General features: G+C 36.6%; 1 protein-coding gene across 5 annotated transcripts in view; it reads right to left on the bottom strand.

The window, feature by feature from the left end:
• Cd109 (CD109 molecule) overlaps positions 1 to 20,555 on the bottom strand; it is a 254,922-nt gene that overhangs the window by 99,170 nt on the left and 135,197 nt on the right. For all 5 annotated transcript variants that reach the window (XM_074079282.1, XM_074079291.1, XM_074079280.1 and 2 more), the window contains 13 exons: positions 20,194 to 20,290; positions 19,790 to 19,931; positions 18,765 to 18,874; positions 15,665 to 15,889; positions 13,753 to 13,854; positions 13,601 to 13,663; positions 12,666 to 12,842; positions 9,729 to 9,881; positions 7,173 to 7,247; positions 6,629 to 6,689; positions 4,311 to 4,452; positions 3,279 to 3,396; positions 1,425 to 1,538 (listed from right to left, as the gene is read on the bottom strand). In XM_074079282.1, the coding sequence (XP_073935383.1) occupies positions 1,425 to 1,538; positions 3,279 to 3,396; positions 4,311 to 4,452; positions 6,629 to 6,689; positions 7,173 to 7,247; positions 9,729 to 9,881; positions 12,666 to 12,842; positions 13,601 to 13,663; positions 13,753 to 13,854; positions 15,665 to 15,889; positions 18,765 to 18,874; positions 19,790 to 19,931; positions 20,194 to 20,290 (1,579 nt within the window). The remainder of the gene's footprint in view (positions 1 to 1,424; positions 1,539 to 3,278; positions 3,397 to 4,310; positions 4,453 to 6,628; positions 6,690 to 7,172; positions 7,248 to 9,728; positions 9,882 to 12,665; positions 12,843 to 13,600; positions 13,664 to 13,752; positions 13,855 to 15,664; positions 15,890 to 18,764; positions 18,875 to 19,789; positions 19,932 to 20,193; positions 20,291 to 20,555) is intronic.

Here is a 20,555-nt window from a genome sequence, read left to right as displayed (position 1 = left end):
TTGATTATTTAAAACACTATTACAGAAACAAATGGGATTTTATGTATGGAATCTTCAGTGTGACAATTTTAAACTCCAAACGCTGTGTCTTTATGGCCAGAAATGTATTTGCTAAAATCGTAGACCAACATGAAAGTAACTTTATGCTAAATAAATAAGTTTTAATTGGTTTAAAGTCTTGTTTGGCCTTAATAATAACAAAACCTGTTAGTTTTCTATTAAAAATAAAGAATAGTATTTTTCTAGAACATACATTTGATGAACTGTTTTCCAAGTTATTTTCTCATCTGTTTCTGTAAAGACTTTTGTGTAGATAAAAATTGTGATTCCCATTTTGTAGATAAGGAAATAATAATTAAATGATTTTCTATGAATGATAGAGTGGACACTGGGCCTGTGACTCCAGATGTTTTGCTTATTACACTGGACCATGACAACTATATTAAAAATGTACAATTAAAAACTAAAAGCTGGACACTTCTGAATCCCAGCTACTTGAGAGGCGAGGACAAGAAGGTAATGGTATAAGGCCAAGCTGGGCAAAAAACACATGTCCCTATCTAGAAAAGAGAAAAATAAAGGCATGGCTCAAGTGGTATAGCACATTCCTAGCATGCATAAGGACCTGCACCTAAGAAGAAAACTAAAAAACTAAGACTAGGGCTGTAGCTTGGTGGTGGAATATGTCCTTAGATAAGCAAAGTTCAGAGTTTGAACTCCAGCACCAAGAAACAAAAATAAATAAAGACATACCTCTATAATATAAGTACTTAAAATACGACATTTCATGCAATAAAGTTAATTGCACATCCTTAATTATGCAAAATAACCATTAGGTTAATTGGTTACTTCCAGGGAAACAAGCATTTGGTTAACAACACTAAGAAGACAACAGAAACAATGGGCCTAATCCCTGCCTCCCAGGGAACTGACTAGCTAAGGAGATGGCAAGGCACATGACTCACAAAATGAATCCTAAATTGTATCCTACACAGTACAACCATGGGGACTGTGAACTATAGGATGGATGAGGCTCCTCAGGAAGGCATTGGAACTGCAAGTGTTGAAGGAATAAATTCATAACAACTGCAGCAGGCACAGACTGGCAGGGAGAAGGGGCAGCACATTCTAGATGTGGCACATCAGGAGGAAATGCAGGGAGGCAGCACAGAGAAACAGGGGGCCTCCGAGAATTTAGGAAGGGAGAGGACTGGAGCTGGAAAACTGAGATGAGAATGGGTAGACTTAATAAGGAGATCACTAGACCTTAATAAGCAAAAGAAATCAACAAAGTACATCTGCTTTCAGTCTCCCAGCGATGTATCAAATGCTTAGAAACAATGTATCAAATGCCAAGCACAGCACCCCATCCCTTCCTGTTTTCCCCTGAAGTGCAAGTAGTCAACAAATCTTGAATATGTTACCTCAGTGGCATCCTTCAAATAATTGAATATGGTTACTTCCAAGGCAAATTCTTCACCTCTGATAACAGAGTAGGGGAGATTCAAGAAAATGAAAAATGGTTGGAAGGCTTGTAGCTGTAAAGAACACAATAAGCACATGTATTTATAAGTAAAAGTGCTTCATATTATATTCAATCCTCACAAAGCCTCTGAAGTTTATAATTCCACCATGATATGTACACTTGACTATCAACAGAAACCAAGGAACAACTTAATTCCAAATGAATAACTGCACATGATTTACTACTTTACATAATAACCAACACACTGTATTAAGAACCTACCAGGAACCAGGTTCTTCATAAATTATCTCACATAGCATTGCAACTTCAGAAGAAAACTGAAGTTGAGTCTGTAACAGTACAAACTCATATTACCTTCCAATAAGGGACCAGAACTGGATCCCAACCTGTCTGACACAAAGCAAGTTGCTCCTCTGTTGCAATGTATTGACCCCATAATCTGCTTTAAAATCCCTGCCCAATCAAATAGTGTGGGAGATCTCAATGTGGCCGGCACAGGGATGTTCTGCTCACTCCCTTCTACATGTATACACACACATGTGCTTAGGCCAAAGGTGTCACTGGGGGTAAAAATGCCCTCTACAGGTTTATGCGACCATTTGCAGACAAGACATGTTACATTGTCACAATGACTGCAAGTTGCTATTGACAGTGGGTAAAGGTCTGCTATACTCAGGATTGTCCCAAACAGTGAAGAATTATCTCAAGTTCCTCATCATTCTTGAAAGTTTCTTTAGATTCATGTAAAGTAACTGCTTAAAATGACCTGATCTTATAATATAACTCCAATTTATATATAAAACCAAAGCATTTCTTAATATATGTTGAATTTTTCACAACTACAACTATTTTGTCAATCAAGAGAAGATTGCACATTGTTTTGCTTGCAATTTTGCTGAAAGCTGTTCACCACTGCAGAAATATACATCCCTGCAGGTAGCATCACCCAAGATGTCTGAGTTACTGAAACAACACCTGTATATCAAACCACATTTATAGGTATTATACAGAGGATGAGTCTATGAATGGCATAAACATTTAAATATACCACTGCACCTAGAGCAACAATGTCTGATTACTTCAATTGAAAATACAGATTAAGTTACTGTATATTTCTTCCTTTTTATTTCCCCTAGAGTTTTATTTATAGCATCATATTACTTTTTGGAAAATATGTGATACTTTCTATGAACTGTATTCTTGGCTGGCAAAGATGTCACACAAAATATGTGTTTTAAGTAGGGGGCTTGACATGTAGCAGAAGTGAGAGGTATTGGTGTAAGGCCACTCATGGTGTTATATTCCTTTTACTAGCAGGAAACAAAGGCCAGGCATGTTACTCAAGTGGCAGAGTGCCTGCCTAGTCAGCACAAGGCCCTGAGTCCAAACCCCCATACCACAAAAGAACAAAAAAGTAGCTGGAAACAAGATGTGGTGCCATTTGACCAAAGAAATATTAAGGAATGTCGGCTAGAGGGACATCTTAAGAAGCTCCACTTGTCCTTTAAGGACCATGGAAATACTTTCTCCCTCTTCGAGCCATTGGAAGATTTTACATCAGATCAATAATAAGCTTTTCTATCCAAATTACATTATGGACATAGCCCATGTCCCAATTCATTACACTTTGATTCTAAAATTTAAAACAGATGAGAAGTAAAAACCAAAGAATTTCTAAAGTACAATAAGCATCAAAAGCAATCAGTTTTTAGAAAATCTGTTGAGTAGCTGAAACTTTCTTAGCCTAATGGCACTGTAACGTTAGTGAGAAACCCTTCAAGATGCTACCTACCTCCACTGGAGCTGCTGTTAGGCCAAGACCTAAGTCTTCAGAGATCACAAAGGCAGTAGCTACCCAGGAAGTGATAGAATCAGGTACAGTAACTTCAAATTCTTGGTAAATCTTGGATCTGAAGTCAAGATAAACATAAAAAGTATAAAACCAACAACTAACACATTTCAAAGTAAGTCAACAAAGCCTATAATATTTTTGGGTGAATTTTAACTTTCTATGTGAATTACACATATAATTTAATAATCATTCTGCATAAGAAAGTAGATCCTAATTTCTCATAGGGCATGAGGTCATAAAGCTGTGTATTAACCCATATTCCAATAAACTCTTTCTACAATGTTTATATCTTCAGAATAGCTAATGTGTTCAAAACTTTTGGATAAGGAATAAATACATATTTTCAAACTTCAATTTTGTTCCCTCAATTTGCAATTAAAAAACAAGTGTTCTGTCTGTATTCCTGTCAATGCTGGGATATTTTTGAAATTTGACTCACATATTATTTCTAGTATTGATACATGGCTAACTATAAAATACTGTGTAGATTTCACCAACTAGAATCTGATCAATTATCAAGCAACCCAGGGTTTATGAACTAAACTGAATTCCTTCCACAACCCACACCTCTTCTCCCTGTGGCTCATAGAATGTTCTAAAGACTGGGGTTCACTTAACAGCACTGCCACAAAGTACAGGAGATAAGGGGGACTGCTTCCTACTCCATGGCAACAAATGTACTCCAAACATTTGTCCCCCAGTAAGAGTCATGAGCCTTCAAGGAATTTGAAATCATCCTTCACTTAAGAAGGCCTATCTTTTCTCTGGTGACACTCTCCTTCCAGTCTCAACATGGCTTTACTAAATAATATAGTGAAATTCTATCAACATCATTCTGAAATAAAAACCTGTTAGTCTAATTAGTTCACCTTCACACTAAATCTCTACTTAAGCATTAGAAAGAGGGCAATATCTACTTAAAATATACACTAAGAAAAACCTATATGAAAAAAGAACTTCATAAATTTTTACCCCATATTTGTGTCTAGCCAAATCCAAGTCTCTGGAAAATGCTTTCTGACACGTGCATTGCTAACTGAAGAAAAGTCATGAATATCTACCAGATATCCCTCACTTTCATCCACAAACCTCTCAGCGTACTCTGCAGTGTCATCTAAAAATGAACAGGGTAGATGGTTAGGAAAACAGTCATTGGACAGAATGAATTGAACCTTGGTTTACAGAATGCTAGCACCTCTCAGCTGAATGGGATTTTTAGAATTTGTCCAACCCTCTCCTATTACAGATGGAGGCAGAGAACTCAAGTGACTTACCAAAAAACATATGAGCAGTGACTTCACAGCCAGAAATAATTAAGTGTCCCGTGTCCTGTGACCAATAACTGAAAACCTACTCACACTTCAGTTGCTTTACATTTTTTAATTTGCTTTTGTTATCCTACTGGAGTGTTAATTCTGGGCTTTGTACTTGCTATCCAAGAGCTACACACATTTGAGGCACACCTCCTTGCCCTTTAATTTGAATTTTTAAAGTTACATCACATTTTTAAAGTCACCTGCAATTTTTCTACCGTCTTTTCAGTGCCTTTGTGCTGATTACCATTAGCTAGGCCAATCAAAGATGCTACAATCATTGAGCATACTGGATTTCCTAATTTGAGAAGTTAAGTGGTCATATAGATTTTGGATCATTTATTTTCATTTTTTTCAACTTTTCCAGTTTTTGAATCTAAAATTACCTCAAAATAAAATGTAAAGAAAATTATGGTACAGTATAATGGCCAACAATACAAAGATGAATACGAGGAGCTCTATTCACAGTCTATAGAGACAGCAAATAGAAAATTGTAATAAGCAATAAAGGTGATGATAGAAATATGGAGAAGCTCTATTACCCAGAGAACACCAAACATTACACAAAATCTCATTAAAAGGGGTATGGCTAGGAAAAACTTTCATGTTGCATGCAGTTTCAAAAACACATGGCTCCTTGGAGGCTACTTAAAAAGCTAGACATTGATCTACCATTTGATCCAGCAATACCAGTCTTGGGGATATACCCAAAAGACTGTGACACAGGTTACTCCAGAGGCACCTGCACACCCATGTTTATTGCGGCACTACCCACAATAGCCAAGTTATGGAAACAGCCAAGATGCCCCACCACCAACGAATGAATTAAGAAAATGTGGTATCTATACACAGTGGACTTTTATGCAGCCATGAAGAAGAACGAAATGTTATCATTCGCTGGTAAATGGATGGAATTGCAGAACATCATTCTGAGTGAGGTTAGCCTGGCCCAAAAGACCAAAAATCATATGTTCTCCCTCATATGTGGACACTAGATCAAGGGCAAACACAACAATGGGATTGGACTTTGAGCACATGATAAAAGCGAGAGCACACAAGGGAGGGATGAGGATAGGTAAGACACCTAAAAAATTAGCTAGCATTTGTTGCCCTTAACGCAGAGAAACTAAAGCAGATACCTTAAAAGCAACTGAGGCCAATAGGAAAAGGGGACCAGGAACTAGAGAAAAGGTTAGATCAAAAAGAATTAACCTAGAAGGTAACACACATGCACAGGAAATCAATGTGAGTCAATGCCCTGTATAGCTATCCTTATCTCAACTAGCAAAATCCCTTGTTCCTTCCTATTATTGCTTATACTCTCTCTACAACAAAATTAGAGATAAGGGCAAAATAGTTTCTGCTGGGTATTGAGGTGGTAGGGGGGAGAGGGAGGGGGCAGAGTGGGTGGTAAGGGAGGGGGTGGGGGCAGGGGGGAGAAATGACCCAAGCCTTGTATACACATATGAATAATAAAATAAAATAAAAACATTTGGCTCCTTTTAATTAATTCCAAAATAACAGCATAGTTTCAATACAAATTGGAGCCACATAATCTTCCCAAATGTCCAAAATATAACCACCTCAAAGAATTTCAGAAAACAGGATTAGCCATGGTTCAAGTGATAGAGAGCAAGTGGAAGGCCCTAAGTTCTAGCCGCAGCACCTCAGTAAAGAAAGAAAGAAAAAGAAATACAGAAAACAAACAGAAAGCAATCATTTCAATGAAATGAGGAGCCCAGGTGAAAATTCCATGTCATGGCCTAGATGTTCTTCCAAGTACATTAAATTCCACACATCCAAATCTTCATGTTCAACCAGAAAGTATTCACACTGCTGGGGATGTGGTTCAATGGGAGAGTGCTTCCCTGCCATGCCCAGGGTCCTGGGTTCAACACCGAGCACCAAGAAAAGAAGAAGAAGAGGAGGACGAGAAAGAGAAGAAATTTTCCAAGCATCTTGCCAGGCTTTACTTACAAACACCATCAATAGAATCCTTTACAAGGTTTGCATCCGTCAATACCCAAAGACCACATTCCTAGAAAAACAATTTTAATTTTCTTCAAAAATCAAAGTTTCAAGACAATAAAAATTTAATAAAATCAAAATCAAAGTTTAAATGCTCTCTACTCATGGAAACCTCCCACACTCTGCACTCACTCTTGCTCATTTTTGAGGGCTTTTTTGTATATTCTCTCTCCCTGGATCTGTCTCTCTTTTATTCACAAACATGTGCAAGCAGACATTTAAACAGTCATTACAAAGTCAAAGAAAGTAATATAAAGAAAAGAAATGATTCCCTTAATGGCAATTCCTTAACCTCTCTAATGATGAATTTTTCATTTGCTTTTCAAACTGAAGGGAGAATTCTCTCTCCATTTCAGACAATACAAATGTAAGAGTGCACCTGAGCAACATATCTAATAAAAGTTAACATTTCATAATGATCATTAATTCTGAAAGTGTGTGAACTAGTAAAAGACACCAGTATCTTTTCAAATTATCAAGCAAACCAACATACCTGAAAGACAGCAAATGAATTCATGAACATGCCTAAATAATATCCTGTGTTGTAAACTTCCAAATCATGGGCCACCTACAAAGAAGATAAAACACAGTATGAATGGATTCATAGCAACCTGTTCTGCCTTTCACACATTTCTTTTAAGTAACTTATGTTAGACTTGGTCTTCATGCATAACTAATTTGAAAACAGAACAAATCAAAGAGTAATGAATATGCAAATGCTTGCTCATGATTCAATCCATAGAAATTACATTTCTTATTTAAACTTATTTTTACTCTGCCGACAAATCCAGAGTGCCCTTGAAGTTAAGTGTGGACTTGCGTTTTATCCAGAGAGAATTTAAATGTCACTGGTTAACAAGATCAACACGTATAAATCAACATTAAATATGAACTATGAGCTTGTAAGAGGTGAATGGCTACACTGGATGAAGATTAATATCAATTCTGTAAGATCTCAGTTACCTAAATTAAAAAAACAACTAAAACAGTCAATTGGCAAAAGAGGAAATGTAAATTGCTAATAAACAGCAAAATGTTCACGCCCATTGATAAAGTAATACAAATTAAACAAATAAGAGTTTTCAATAATGAGATATTTTAATGCATAACATTGTCAATGGTTTTTTTGTTGTTCTTGTTTTTGGGGTGCTTTTACTTTTTTTTTTCAGTTCTGGGGTTGGAAGTCAGGGCATACACCTTGACCCACTCCAGCAGCCCTTTCTTGTGATGGATTTTTTTCAAGATAGAATCTCCTGAACTATTTGCCTGGGCTGGCTTTGAACTGCAATCCTCCTGATCTCTGCTTCCTCAATAGCTAGGATACAGGTATGAGTCACTTGCACCCAATCCAATGTCACTTCTTTAAGAACAGTGCTCACTTTTAAGAAGAGTGGGTAAAACAGGCTAAAAACTAGGCATGGCAGTACATCCTATAATCCTACCACGTGGAAGGGTGAAACATGAAAATTGTGAGTTTAGGGCCAGCCTGGATTACACAGCAAGACCCTGTCTCAAAAAACAAAACACAAAATGAAACAAAAGGCATGAAAGACTCACTCTTAGTGCATCACCACACACAAGTGACTACAATTATTTATAGCCATAGTTATAACCAAAATAGAAAACACTTCAAAATTATCTAAAGCTCTCATCCCATGGCATCCAACACTGTCAAGTCAATTTCCTAGTGCTTTCTCTTTTCTAAAAGAATTCATTTTTATGGGTTTGATCCCCACAAATGCAATTTTTTTATTTTTAACTGGAACATGAAAACAAAAAATATACATATTAAGGGATATCATGTCATGTTTCTATAGACTGTGTAACATTTAGATCAAGTTAAATATACCTATCTCCTTAAATATGCAACACACTGCTGTTATCTGTAGTCACCTGCTGAGCAAAAGCACACCAGAGCTCCCTGCTCCTATCAGACTGTAACTTAGAGCCCATGATCCACCTTTGTCCATCCTGCATTCCCCACCTCTAGCAAACACCATTCTGCTCTCAACTTCTATGAGGTCAACTTTTTAGATTCCACATAAGTAAGGTCACGTGGTATTCTTCTTCCATGCCTGGCTTATTTTATTTAATGTAATCACCTCCAGCTCTACCCATGTTACCACAAATGAGAGAATTTAATTCTTCTTATGGCTAAATGAATACTATTCATTGTGTATATGATCCACATTTTCTTTATCTGCTCATCAGTTAAACAACTGAGGTAGTTTCTATATCTTGGCTGTTGTGAATAGTGCTGCAGTGAATGTGCCAGTGCAGATGACTCTTCATATGCTGGTTTCATTTACTTTGGATGCATTACACAGTAGTGAGATAGTTAAATCATACTGTAGCTCTATTTTTGGTCTTTGAGGAACCTCCACATTGTTCTGCATAATAGCTGAACTAATTTACATTTCCACCAAAAGTGTCCAAGTGTTCCTTCTCCTCCACATCCATGCAACCTCTAATCATTTTGAAAACAGCCAATCTTTGTAGGGTATAATTTCTGAGTACTGTCTTCAGTGTCTTAAATTAAAATGTAGTATGAAAATGAGTACAAACTCTGGGTGGAGTATTTCATTTAATTTCATATATTTTCATTTAATTTCATATATTTTGGGGCACAATATGATGTTGATACATGTACACATTGTATAATGATTAAATCAAGACAATTAACATATCCATCTCCTCACATTTTTACCATCTCTTAAGAGAACATTTAAAATCTTCCCTCTTGGCAATTTTAAGCGCACAGTACACTATTATTAACTACTGCCACCATGCTGTACACTAACTCTCTAGAATTTATTCTTCCTACCTAGCTTTAGGAGGTATTTCTCACGTAAGACAGAGAACTCTTAAACACACCAGCTTCCTTCCAACATAACCAATGACCTCACAGAGTCGTTTTTATTTGGAGGCTTTACTCTGCATTGGCTTTTGCATGCAAATAAACTAATGGACTTCCTTTAAATATTTCAAGTTATGAAATAGGTTTTTTCTCATTAGCATGTATTTTTATAAGTAATAAAGCTAAACTCACATTTTCCATTGTAATGTCATTTGAGGCATTCATCAGAGTCACACTTTTGTCAACAGCTACAATCCCAACTAAGGAGTCAGGCTGTGTTACAGAGATCCTCAGAGAAACTTTCTCAGATGGTTCAGCATTAATTTTACTCCAAAATAGCTTTATCTAAGAAAGAAAGAAATCAGGGTTTATTTCACTTTTTAAAAGCATTGTTTATATATCTTACCAATACTAGATCAATGACTCAAGTGTAACAAAGATTCTACATTTGCCTTGAATTAGGGAAAATTTCAAAACTGTAATAACCCTTCTGAGGAAAGGAACAGTAAAAAAAAAAAACTACTCTCACATGTTTGCAATTCATGAAACATCTTAAGATTTCTGAATTTTCCTTCACTTCTCTATCTTTTCTCTTCTCTCTCTCCATCTCCCATCCCTCAGTCCCCAGCCAGTGAGGAACGGAAGACAGAAGTGTCTAGCACTCCTGGGGAAGACTAACATTCAAAAGAAAGAGCTCAGAAGAGGGAAGAAACTGCAGTGTTGGTGACTTTGATTTAGGAATGAATACAAGAAGAGCTCCCTGGGGGCTCCCAGCACTACATGGGGTGTGGGGTGAGGGGAGTTCTTTCTAAGGAGGGAGTGGTCAGAGCAAACACTAGTCAGGCTCCATGCTATATGTCTCCCTGGCTGCCTGAACTTGCGGTCATTACATTCATCAATGCATCATCCTACTAATACTTCATAAAGACCATCGACCATTTCACTACTGAACCAAAGGACTTTGTCATGAGCCCCCCTTCCTACGGAGAACTTTCTTTCCATGTAGCTCTATCTAACAATTCCCTGCACCAGTGACTGAACCACCTGACAAACATGGTCTTAAAGTTCCCCTGAATTTGACTAAATTTTACATAAACTTCTCACTGGCTGCAGCCCCTGATCTCCCTTTCCTTAGAGCAAACATGAAATTGCAAAGTCCTTCTCTGCCCCTTTGAGATGCTAATCTTCTCCCAGCCTCTTGCCAGTTTTAAAGCCCAGAAATGTCTTTCCCAAGAATATCAAGAAAGACAGAGCTGTTTCCTCAGTCTCTGTGGAAGCCTAATTTCAGTAAGTGCTGATTTGCAAACACAGAGGACTGACCACATTGGTCCAACCTCCCCACAATGTCTCCGGCACTGACGTTAACTCACCCCAGAGCTTTCACACCCTCCTGCCTTTTGTCTCAGCACACTTGTGTTCAATCTCCCATCACTTTTTCTTTTTTTTACTTTTTATTTTTTGTGGGACTGGGGTTTGAACTCAGGACTTTGTGCTTGCAAAAGAGGTACTCAACCACTTGAGCCACACCTCCAGTCCTCAATTTCTCTTCTATTGTACTGTCATGAATAAAGTCTTCCTTTCCTGCTTAACTGGTCCAGTGCAATTTTTCTCTGAAACACCTATCAAGCCACTTTATCTAGCTTACCTTCTTCACACTCTCAACAGGGAGGGATACAGCATGTTCATGACTCAGTCTCAGTTCTCACCACACACTCTGGCCTCAGAGACCCCCTGGCTCCAGCTTGCATTTCTGTGTACGTGACTTCTACACTAAATCTCTTGGCCCTTGTACACCTCATTCATTTTATTCCATAGTCATTATAACATCAACAAAGTCACTAATTTTCTTTTAATTAACTGTTCACAGTTGTTTTGCTTAAAACACATTTTATTTACTTTGTAAATATGGTTAGTTTTGAACATTTTATTTACTTTGTAAATATGATTAGTTTTGAATAAAAATTAGAACAAGATATCTCTGCAAGTAGAATTGAAACATTCTTCTACAGCTAAAAATGTCTTGAAAACATGCTGTTAGCACAGTTGGCTTGCTCAGTGTCAATGATCCTGCACACTGTTACTAGCTTTACAACCTGATCTCACTCTCATAGACGTATGCTTCCTTGCTTAAGCTTCTATGACTCCTATTTTAAAATTCACCTTTATCAGGTGATTATTCTAATCACTAAAAATGAAAAACTGTGTTCTGAAACTAACAAAATATAGTGACTTTTTAAAACACTTCTCATTACATGAAAAATACAAGTTTCCATTATATTTTAATTTGAATCAAAATTAAGGTTAACACAATAGCTGGGCATCCAGCTTAGTGGTAGAATGCTTGCCAGCATGTGCAAAACCCTAGATTCAGTCCCCAGCACCACAAAAAAAAAAGCAGATTAACAATTCTCAACAAAAGAAAGCATAGATAACTGATGCTACTACTCAACACTTTAACAAATTAAAGAAAAAGAAATACTAGTAAAATCATACAGTGCATGTCACTACTTTAAAACAAATGATCTCTTTATTTAAAAGGACCTGAGAGGTAGCAATTTGTAGTGAGAAAAACAGCTCATTTGATAAACGTGAGATGACTCGATCAGGTTTTTTATAAGACTTGGGATCTGACAAGAAAGGTGATTTTCTACACAAGCTGGTTACTTAGGCGATGAGAAGCACAGGTGCATTTAAAGACCAGACTCTACGCAGATCCTCACATGCAAAGCATGCAAGCTTATTGATAATTTGTCTCAGTTTCCAGCTGATAAAACAGATTAAACCAAAGACCAGCTCTCCTTCCACAAACATCTCAGATGGCCTCACTCCCTCCTACACTCTCATGTCAATACCAACACCACACCAATTCTGTTTCACTGGAATTCCATGCCAGAGCAATACTGACCCAACTATTTAAAAAACCCTGAAAACGCTTCATAGATTTGAGTTAAGGTCTTAAAACCAAGCACCACTTACTACAATTAAGACCTGGGACCAATCATTTTATATATATATGAGTAACATAAATCTCTAAGTACATGGTTTAATTACACTTTTGTAAAGAAATATTACAGTTCTCAGACTTTACTAATATAGCTCTCTTTTAAACATCATTACTTTAAATCTTACCTTATTTTTAAAAACAAGTTGAACAGGGATTTTTAGAACATCATTTATAATTTCCCCATCATCTTCAACATAATACACTATTATACAGGCCTTTGGAGCCCAAGAATTTTCTGGTGTTAAAGAGAAGGTTGTTGAATTTTGTTTGCCTACAGCCACCAACTGTCCCCTGGACACAACCTAAAAAAAATAGATGAGTTTAATTTTTTGCTAAAGCTAGTAGGATCTCAGTTGAAGTTACATTTATCATAATTTTAAGCATATACACAAATTCTTGATTTAAAGAAGTTTCAAAACCTTTTGAAAGCTAGAAAAGCCTTCATGACAATACAGAGAGTATAAACTAGGAAACAGAAAATTATAAGATTAAAGCAATTTTGATTAGATTAACAGCTGATTCATTGTTTTTTTAAAAATCATTATTTTTAAATTCTCAATTCTAACTTCTATTCTGTTCTTTATTTTCAATGACACATAATACTTGTGCATACTTATGGGATATAATATTTCAATACATGTATATAATGTATAATGTACAGATTAAGGTGATTGGCATATCCAGTCCTTCAAACATTCCTCATTTCTTTGTGTTGTAATAAAACCTATTTTTGACTGGGAGGAATACAGAGCTCCATTGGAAGAACTGAATTAGCAAGATTGCCCATGGTGGTAATTATTATTTTCCCTTTCTTACATTTTATAATTTTCCACAATGAAAATGTTGTCTATCTAATAGAAATTTAACTTTTAAACATAATTTTTAATTATATATTTTAAACTGAAAATGCATGTATACATGAAGAAAAAAGATATTTAATTGTGGTGTAAAAAACACAGAATATAGTGTTAAAAATAGTAAGTTAAGTGTAGACGTAAGGTGGACATCATTTAAGACAATTGTATAATAGATCATAAACTTAGATTCTATAAGAGATTACCATATAGCTAAATTCCTTCCGTTGTTTGTTGCCACTAACCACCAACACAAAAGGTGATCCCACCTAGAAAAAAAACTGGTAGTTAATATGTACATATCAAGGGCAAGAGAGTCTAATTATATTGTACTTATCAAGTGACTTTTAGGCATTACCTTTATATTTTCATCTCTTGTTTTTAGCTGGATGTATGTTTTACTAGGAGATGTAAACATGCCATGAACTGCCATGTTACTTACACTATCAAGAAAATGAGCCTACAACAAAAGAAAGAAAAGCTATAAATTTTCATCTTCAATAACCTGGAGAAAAGATATTACCAGCTGAATAATTACTGAAATCCTAAATCACTTTCACTTTTTCTTATTCACCAGACATTGGCTCTTCATCATTTTCTTGCTTATACTGTAAAGAATCTGCTAGCTTTAAAAGATAGAACTGCCATATGGTCCAGTGATACCACCCCTAGGCATCTACCCAAAGGAACGTAAGTCAAGATACAATAGAGACACCTGTACACCAATGTTCATTGCAGCACTATTCACAATAGCTAAGCTATGGAAACAATCCAAATGATGAATGGATTAAGAAATTGTGGTATATATACAATGGAGTTTTACTCAGCCCTAAGGAATAATGACATGTGGTTTGAAAGAAAATGGACGCAACTGGAGGACATGATGTTATGTGAAGCAAGCCAGTAAGCCAAGTTCAGAAAGACAAAAGGCTGCATGTTTTGTCTCATACATGGAAGATAGATCTAAAAGGTAAACATATACACAAAACTAGGCATGATTATATACAAACTCATGTGTAGGACATGTTAGTAAGAGTGAACCACTCTATGGAACTCGGGGAAACAGGGAAAGGGAAAGAGAAAGATAGCGCATCAGTAATATCGTAAAACATAACACTGTGAAAGTAGAGGATATAAGGATGTGTATTGAAAGCTGTTGAAAAAGAGGGTTGGGAGATAAAGGGGTAAGAGAGAGTAATGGAAGGGGTTGAACAGACCAAAATAAAGTACACCCACAGCGGGGATAAACAAAGAAATAAAGACAGGACTATAAAAGAGGTAGAGTGTGTGTTGGGGCGGGGGGGGGTGGGGATGACATGGACTTGCGGGACAGGGAAGGGTGAATGAAGGAGATTAAGGTGAGGGTATATGGTTGATGGACTTCATATACTTACATGAACTAGAACCAAGAAACCTCTTGCAATTGCTTTAAGTGGGTCAGGGAGGGAGGTGAGGGGGAGAGAGGATGGGGATGATCTAACCAATGTACAATATAAGCCTAATCAGAACTGTCACTATGAGTGACACTGTCACTCTGTATAACAAATATATACTAATAAAAAATTTTATAATAAAAAAAAGAATCTGCTAGCTTTAAAACATGGGAATGGATCCATGCTAACATAACCTAGAGGGAAAAAAGTACAGCCCTAACTTACTTCAGAAACAAAGGTTTTTCATCATGGAACCTGGAAAAGGGGAGAGTAAAATGAAAAAGACATACCTTCCTTCTTTCAACAACACACAGCTCAAAAAAATAGGAAACAAAATAAAATATAAAATAAAAAGAGTAAAAATCAAAGCGGCCACTCCTATGAAGCACCTGTTCAACCAGGGAGGGGTCTAATATGGCAGGGCTGGATAAGCAAAAGAAAGGTCACAGAAATGGTGGGGGATTCTCAGATGAGCCATTCTGGGAAAGACAGCCCAGCAAAGGCATGCAAGTGTAAACATAGTCCTCTTTCATTTCAGATCTTTCCAAAATAAAATTTCAAATGACTGAAAAGTCAACCTAGATGAGGGTTGCAGGCCATTCACCGTATCTTCATATTGCTGTTCTTCTGTGTTCCTCCAAATCAAGGTAAAAGATAAAATTCAGAGTAACCCTTCCTCACTGTCATTACACTACTTCTACCATTTTTTCTTATTTTCAAAAAAGATAAAAACACGTCTACTTCCTCTGGACTCTGAGCTCTGACAGGTTGAGTGCTACCCCGAAATTAGAACTGTAAAGGTGCTGCAGTGACATAGTGATGGGAAGCAGACGGCACCTTCAATTGCAGCTCACTGGAATCGTCCAGAATTGGGAATTCAATCTTGAAGACCCCATTTTGGGGGACAGTATAGTTTATGGTCTGGACATTGTCTGTTTCCTGATTTCCACTGCTCCACCTGGTCCAGGAACTGGTACTATTCCTCTGTGTCACTGCTATTACTACATTATTGCTTCTTTCTTCAGGAGTCAGTCGATTGCCATCAGAACGGGTGACCTTGACCTAATTGTCAAACAAAATATTTTTAAAACAGAGAACAAGAAAAGCAAGGTCTTAAATTCAATTGAATCCAGTTTCCCATACTATTCCCAGGAAACTGAACTACTTTCCAGATTCACTGACCCTTCTCTAGGAGGTGTCTGACCCCACAGTCTCTGTTTAGTTCTATGGCTTCCTCATCTTCCCCAGCTAAACAACAACCTCCTTCACTTCATACCTCTTTTTCTGCATGCTCCCCTCAGTGTTCCTTTTGGGTTCCCTTCCCACTCTAAACTCCCTCCAAATGTGGGAATTCATCAAGGTCAAATATTCAATTACTGGTTCTTTACCCTTCCTCAAAGGTCTCAGCATTCCTATGGCTTATAAGTTGTCATCTATTTGTGTTTAGACCCCAAATACAAAATCCCCACCCTCACCTTGCTCTGGAGCTCCTCATATTCTAAAGTTCCATTTCTCTGTACAAAATTTCTACTTGGATGCCCAGTCACCTCAAATTCAGCACATGTAACAATAAGCAACCATTGTGCCTTTCCTGTTTTTAACTGACACCATAATTCTTTATTATTATTATTATTATTATTATTATATTGTCCTGACATTTACAAAAGTTCTTACTATTAATAGATCATGGTTGAATTCACCTCCTCCATCGTTTTCCTTTATCTTCCCTGCCTATTACTGGAATAGTTTCAATAGGTCTCATTTTTCTATTTACATACATGTGTAGATAACATTTTCACTACATTCACCCTCCTATTCCCTTTTTCCATATCCTCCACCTTGCCAGTAGTACCAACCCCTAGACAAGACCTGTTTTACCTGCCTGTTCTCCATTTTTGAGAAAAGGGAGGTGTCTCATCAAATCTCTCATTATGTTAACTAATCTATGCAACTATACGTCTACCAACTTTTCTGGATTTTGTTTCTTGTATATTTGGAATTATGAAAAGTATAGTGATATTGTACATATACAAAGCAAGAGATGTCTGGAGATGAATTAAGAGAAGAATATAGGGGCCAGACTGTGGAGGATTTGACTTGTCATTTTTACTAAGTTGGACTGTCCCTTACAGGCAAGTGTAGAAAAGATAATTTTAAATAAAGAATGTTTTGTTCAGAAAAAAAAAGATATTTTTGTTTGCTTAACATAGGTATACAGAGAATTTCACCATAACACTTCAATCTATATGTGTTATTATAACCCAAACTGGCTCACACCCTCTATTTTTCTTTCCTTTTTTTTTTTTTTTTTGGCAGCACTGGGGTAGAACTCAGGGCCTCACATTTATAAGGCAGGTGCTCTACTACTTGAGAGCACCAAGCCCTGTTTTGTGTTGGTTTTTTTCAAGATAGTGTCTCATGAAGCACTTGCCCCAGGCTGTCTTTGAACCTCCCAATCTCTGCCTCCTGAGTAGCTAGGATTACAGATGTGAGCCAGCAGCACCCAGCTGACACCACAATTCTTCCAGACTTACTATCTCTGAATTTTCCCTCACTCTCCCCACTTCTCAAACACCAAGTCCCATATTTTTTCTGCTCCCTCCTCTCTACCAGCACAACTACCATCAACAAGGCTCTTCCTGGCCTCACACCTGGGCTGCACATAGCCCTGCTCAGTCTTTCTAGAAGACTCTCGCCTTATCCCACCCATGTTCATAAGTCTTCTAGGTTTCTCACTGCCCACAGGACAAAGTTTAAACCCCAGGTTTTCCTCCCGTTTTCCCACTCCCAGACACAACCCTCCTGTCCAGTCACTATTGTATGAATATGCCCTGATCTTGCCAACCAGAGCTCCAGCTCTTTCAGCTCATCTTACTCTACCTCCCGCTGCCATGTCCAAACATTTAAAACACTAACAATCTTGAAATACATCATTTAGAGCTTCCTTTCTCATAAAACATCCCTTAATAATCCCCACCCCTATCCCAAAACCAGCTCTCCCTCAGTGAACTCCCATTGTTTCACTCTACTCATTGGGAAATGATCATTTGCAGCTTCACGGTTTTTTACTTGCCTTTCAAACTATCTAAGTTACCAAGGTCATTAAAATCAGGAACTACCTAAAACTTTTCTTCATATATTCAACAAGAAGAGACCCCTCCTTTCTTTAAATCAAAGATTGGCTAACTATGGCAAGCAGGCATGCCAATCCATTATTTCTATAAGTAACGTTTTGTTGGAACATAGCCACTCTCTTTTGTTTATAAAATGGCAGAATTGAGTAGTTGTGACGAGACCAAATGGTTTACAAAGTGGAAACTCTTCAGCGGCTAATGCTATGTAGAAAAATTTACCAGTCCCTGCTTTAAATCCTTATAGAAATTAATTCATGATCCTAATCTTACATTGCCTGGAACTATACTTCTATGCTTAGTTTCTTGTCACCATCACAAAAACTGTGAACTTCAGGCTAGGAACAGGGTCTTTCCTAGTTTTGTAAGCCCAGCCTAGCACCATGTCTTGTATACCACCAAAATTTACTCAGGTAATATTACTTCAACAGTCTCCAGGAAAAAAAAAGTATATTTGTTGATAATTTTGAATACTATATCTTTGCTACAGCTAAAATTACTCATTGTAAAATCAAGTTTAAACTAAGTTTATGATTGCCCACTAATAAAAGCCTCAATAAAAAAATCCACATTGCTTATTAAATAAATATTCAGGAAAATATTTTTGTTGTTGTTAGGACCTACTTTAAAAAAATAAAATTAGATAAAGACCATTTATAAACAATTCTACCTGTCTCACACATCTAAAGAGGAAAAGTAATTATCTACTTTTTGGTTTAAATTTTGAAATAAACACAGAAAATATTATTTCCCTTTCATTGAATTGAACTTATTACTATGGACTGGTAATAAGTACACGAACTTACAGTGGCTGTGAAGTTTAGAGATGGCTTCAAGACAGTAGCATAATCAAAAAATTCAATGATGTAATCATGCTGCTTGAAAAACACATTGGCACTTGCATTTCTCGAGATACCTATTTGAAGAATGGCACAATTTAAAATGCAAAAATATTATTTTACCACAATTTCTATCCACCTAATTTCTCCATGTATGCCACTTGCCAAAAGGGTTTGAGGGGATTAAGAAATCAGAGGACACAAGCCTTGTTTCCATACTGGCCTTGAAACTAAAAGAACCACATCATTCTATTATGTTCTTTACAGACTCCTAAACACCCCTACTACTCCCTCAGTGACATGAACATCAGCAAACTAGAGCTACTGAAAGAATGGTGCTTTGCTTGTTCAGTAATTGGTTAAAGTTGTTGAAATACTGACAAGTTCAAATAATTAATCCTTTTTCTTTTATTTTCTTTTTTCCAATACTTGGTTTGAACTCAGGTCCTTGTACCTGCAAGGCAGGAGCTCTTCCACTTGAGTCACAACCTTAGCTTTTATTTTCTTATTAAAGGAGAAAACTATCTAGGAGCAGTTAAGATTTCAGACTAAGTGATTTTTAAAAAGGAAGAAGAAGAAGAAACAGAGAAAAAGAAAGGGAGAGAGGTAGGGGAGGGAGGGAAAGAAAAAGAAAAGGAGAAAGAGAAAGAGAAAGGAAGGAAGGAAGGAAAAGAAAGAGAGAGAAAGAAAGAAAGAAAGAAGTTACCTTTTCTTGTGGTTTCAGGCTGAAAAATAAACAAAAGAGTAGAAATGGAAAGCATTGCAAATAGCTATCACATGACTGAAGTACAGACTTGCATAGAAAATAAGTTTCACTTTTATTATGAAAGAGTCCTAAAAGTTAAACTAATTGATAGTTGTGATAATTTCAATATTCACTAACATCTTTAGAAAAGCAACAAATACCTCAAATGAAAGTGCTAGTTACAATGAGAGAGATGACAGAGGAGCAGCACATACACAGCTTTACCTTCACTTCCAAGTCTACAAACCTGTAAGTGATTCTGTCACTGTGGCTACAATTTCTATTGGCCCAGGGGTAGACAAATCCATGTGTTCAGAATGCCCATCTGAAAAATCCATTACCTTTTTCATCTCTTCATCATTGAAAGAGAAGTTTGTAGATCCATTTATCTGTTTTGTTTAAAAGTTCAATTTTATTTTTCATTTTAGGAATTCAAACACTAGAAATAAAACTCAAACAAAGTTACAACAATACGATACTCTGACTGCATTTTAATCACTGTAAGTGGGTACATTCTCACTTTTCCAATGCTGGAAATCTCTTGATTTTCTTATAGTCAACTTTTGTTAGTTCAGTACAAGATCTTACTTCTAGAAAAAAAAAAGTTTAAATTTTCTCCACTACCACTTATAAAATATCTGCAAAAGTTACCTTAAATTTTTTTGTAATATTTTTCTTCTCTCCCCAAAATGACAGAGGTAAAAATGTAAGGATTGCATCTCCTTTCACTGGCTTCCCATATGTGTACCTCAAAAACAATAAATGGTTAGCTGTTTTATGATTGTTTTCCCTTTTTATTTTATATTTTCAACATGAGAGTGTCAGAGGGATACAACGGAAATACAATTTTCAGTACCATATTTAAAAAGTACATTATTAAAACTATACTTTTACTACAATTTTTTAAAATAAGCACAAACTAGGCATCATGGTGATGCATACCTGTAATCCAAGTATTATGGAGACTGAGGTAGGAGGATTGTGAGTTTAAGACCAGCTGGGACGTAACTGAT

This window comes from Castor canadensis, chromosome 1 (assembly GCF_047511655.1).
Source record: "Castor canadensis chromosome 1, mCasCan1.hap1v2, whole genome shotgun sequence".
Lineage (NCBI taxonomy): Eukaryota > Metazoa > Chordata > Mammalia > Rodentia > Castoridae > Castor > Castor canadensis.
Note: the sequence above shows the minus strand (reverse complement) of the source record. Positions and strands in the feature narration are given on the sequence as shown.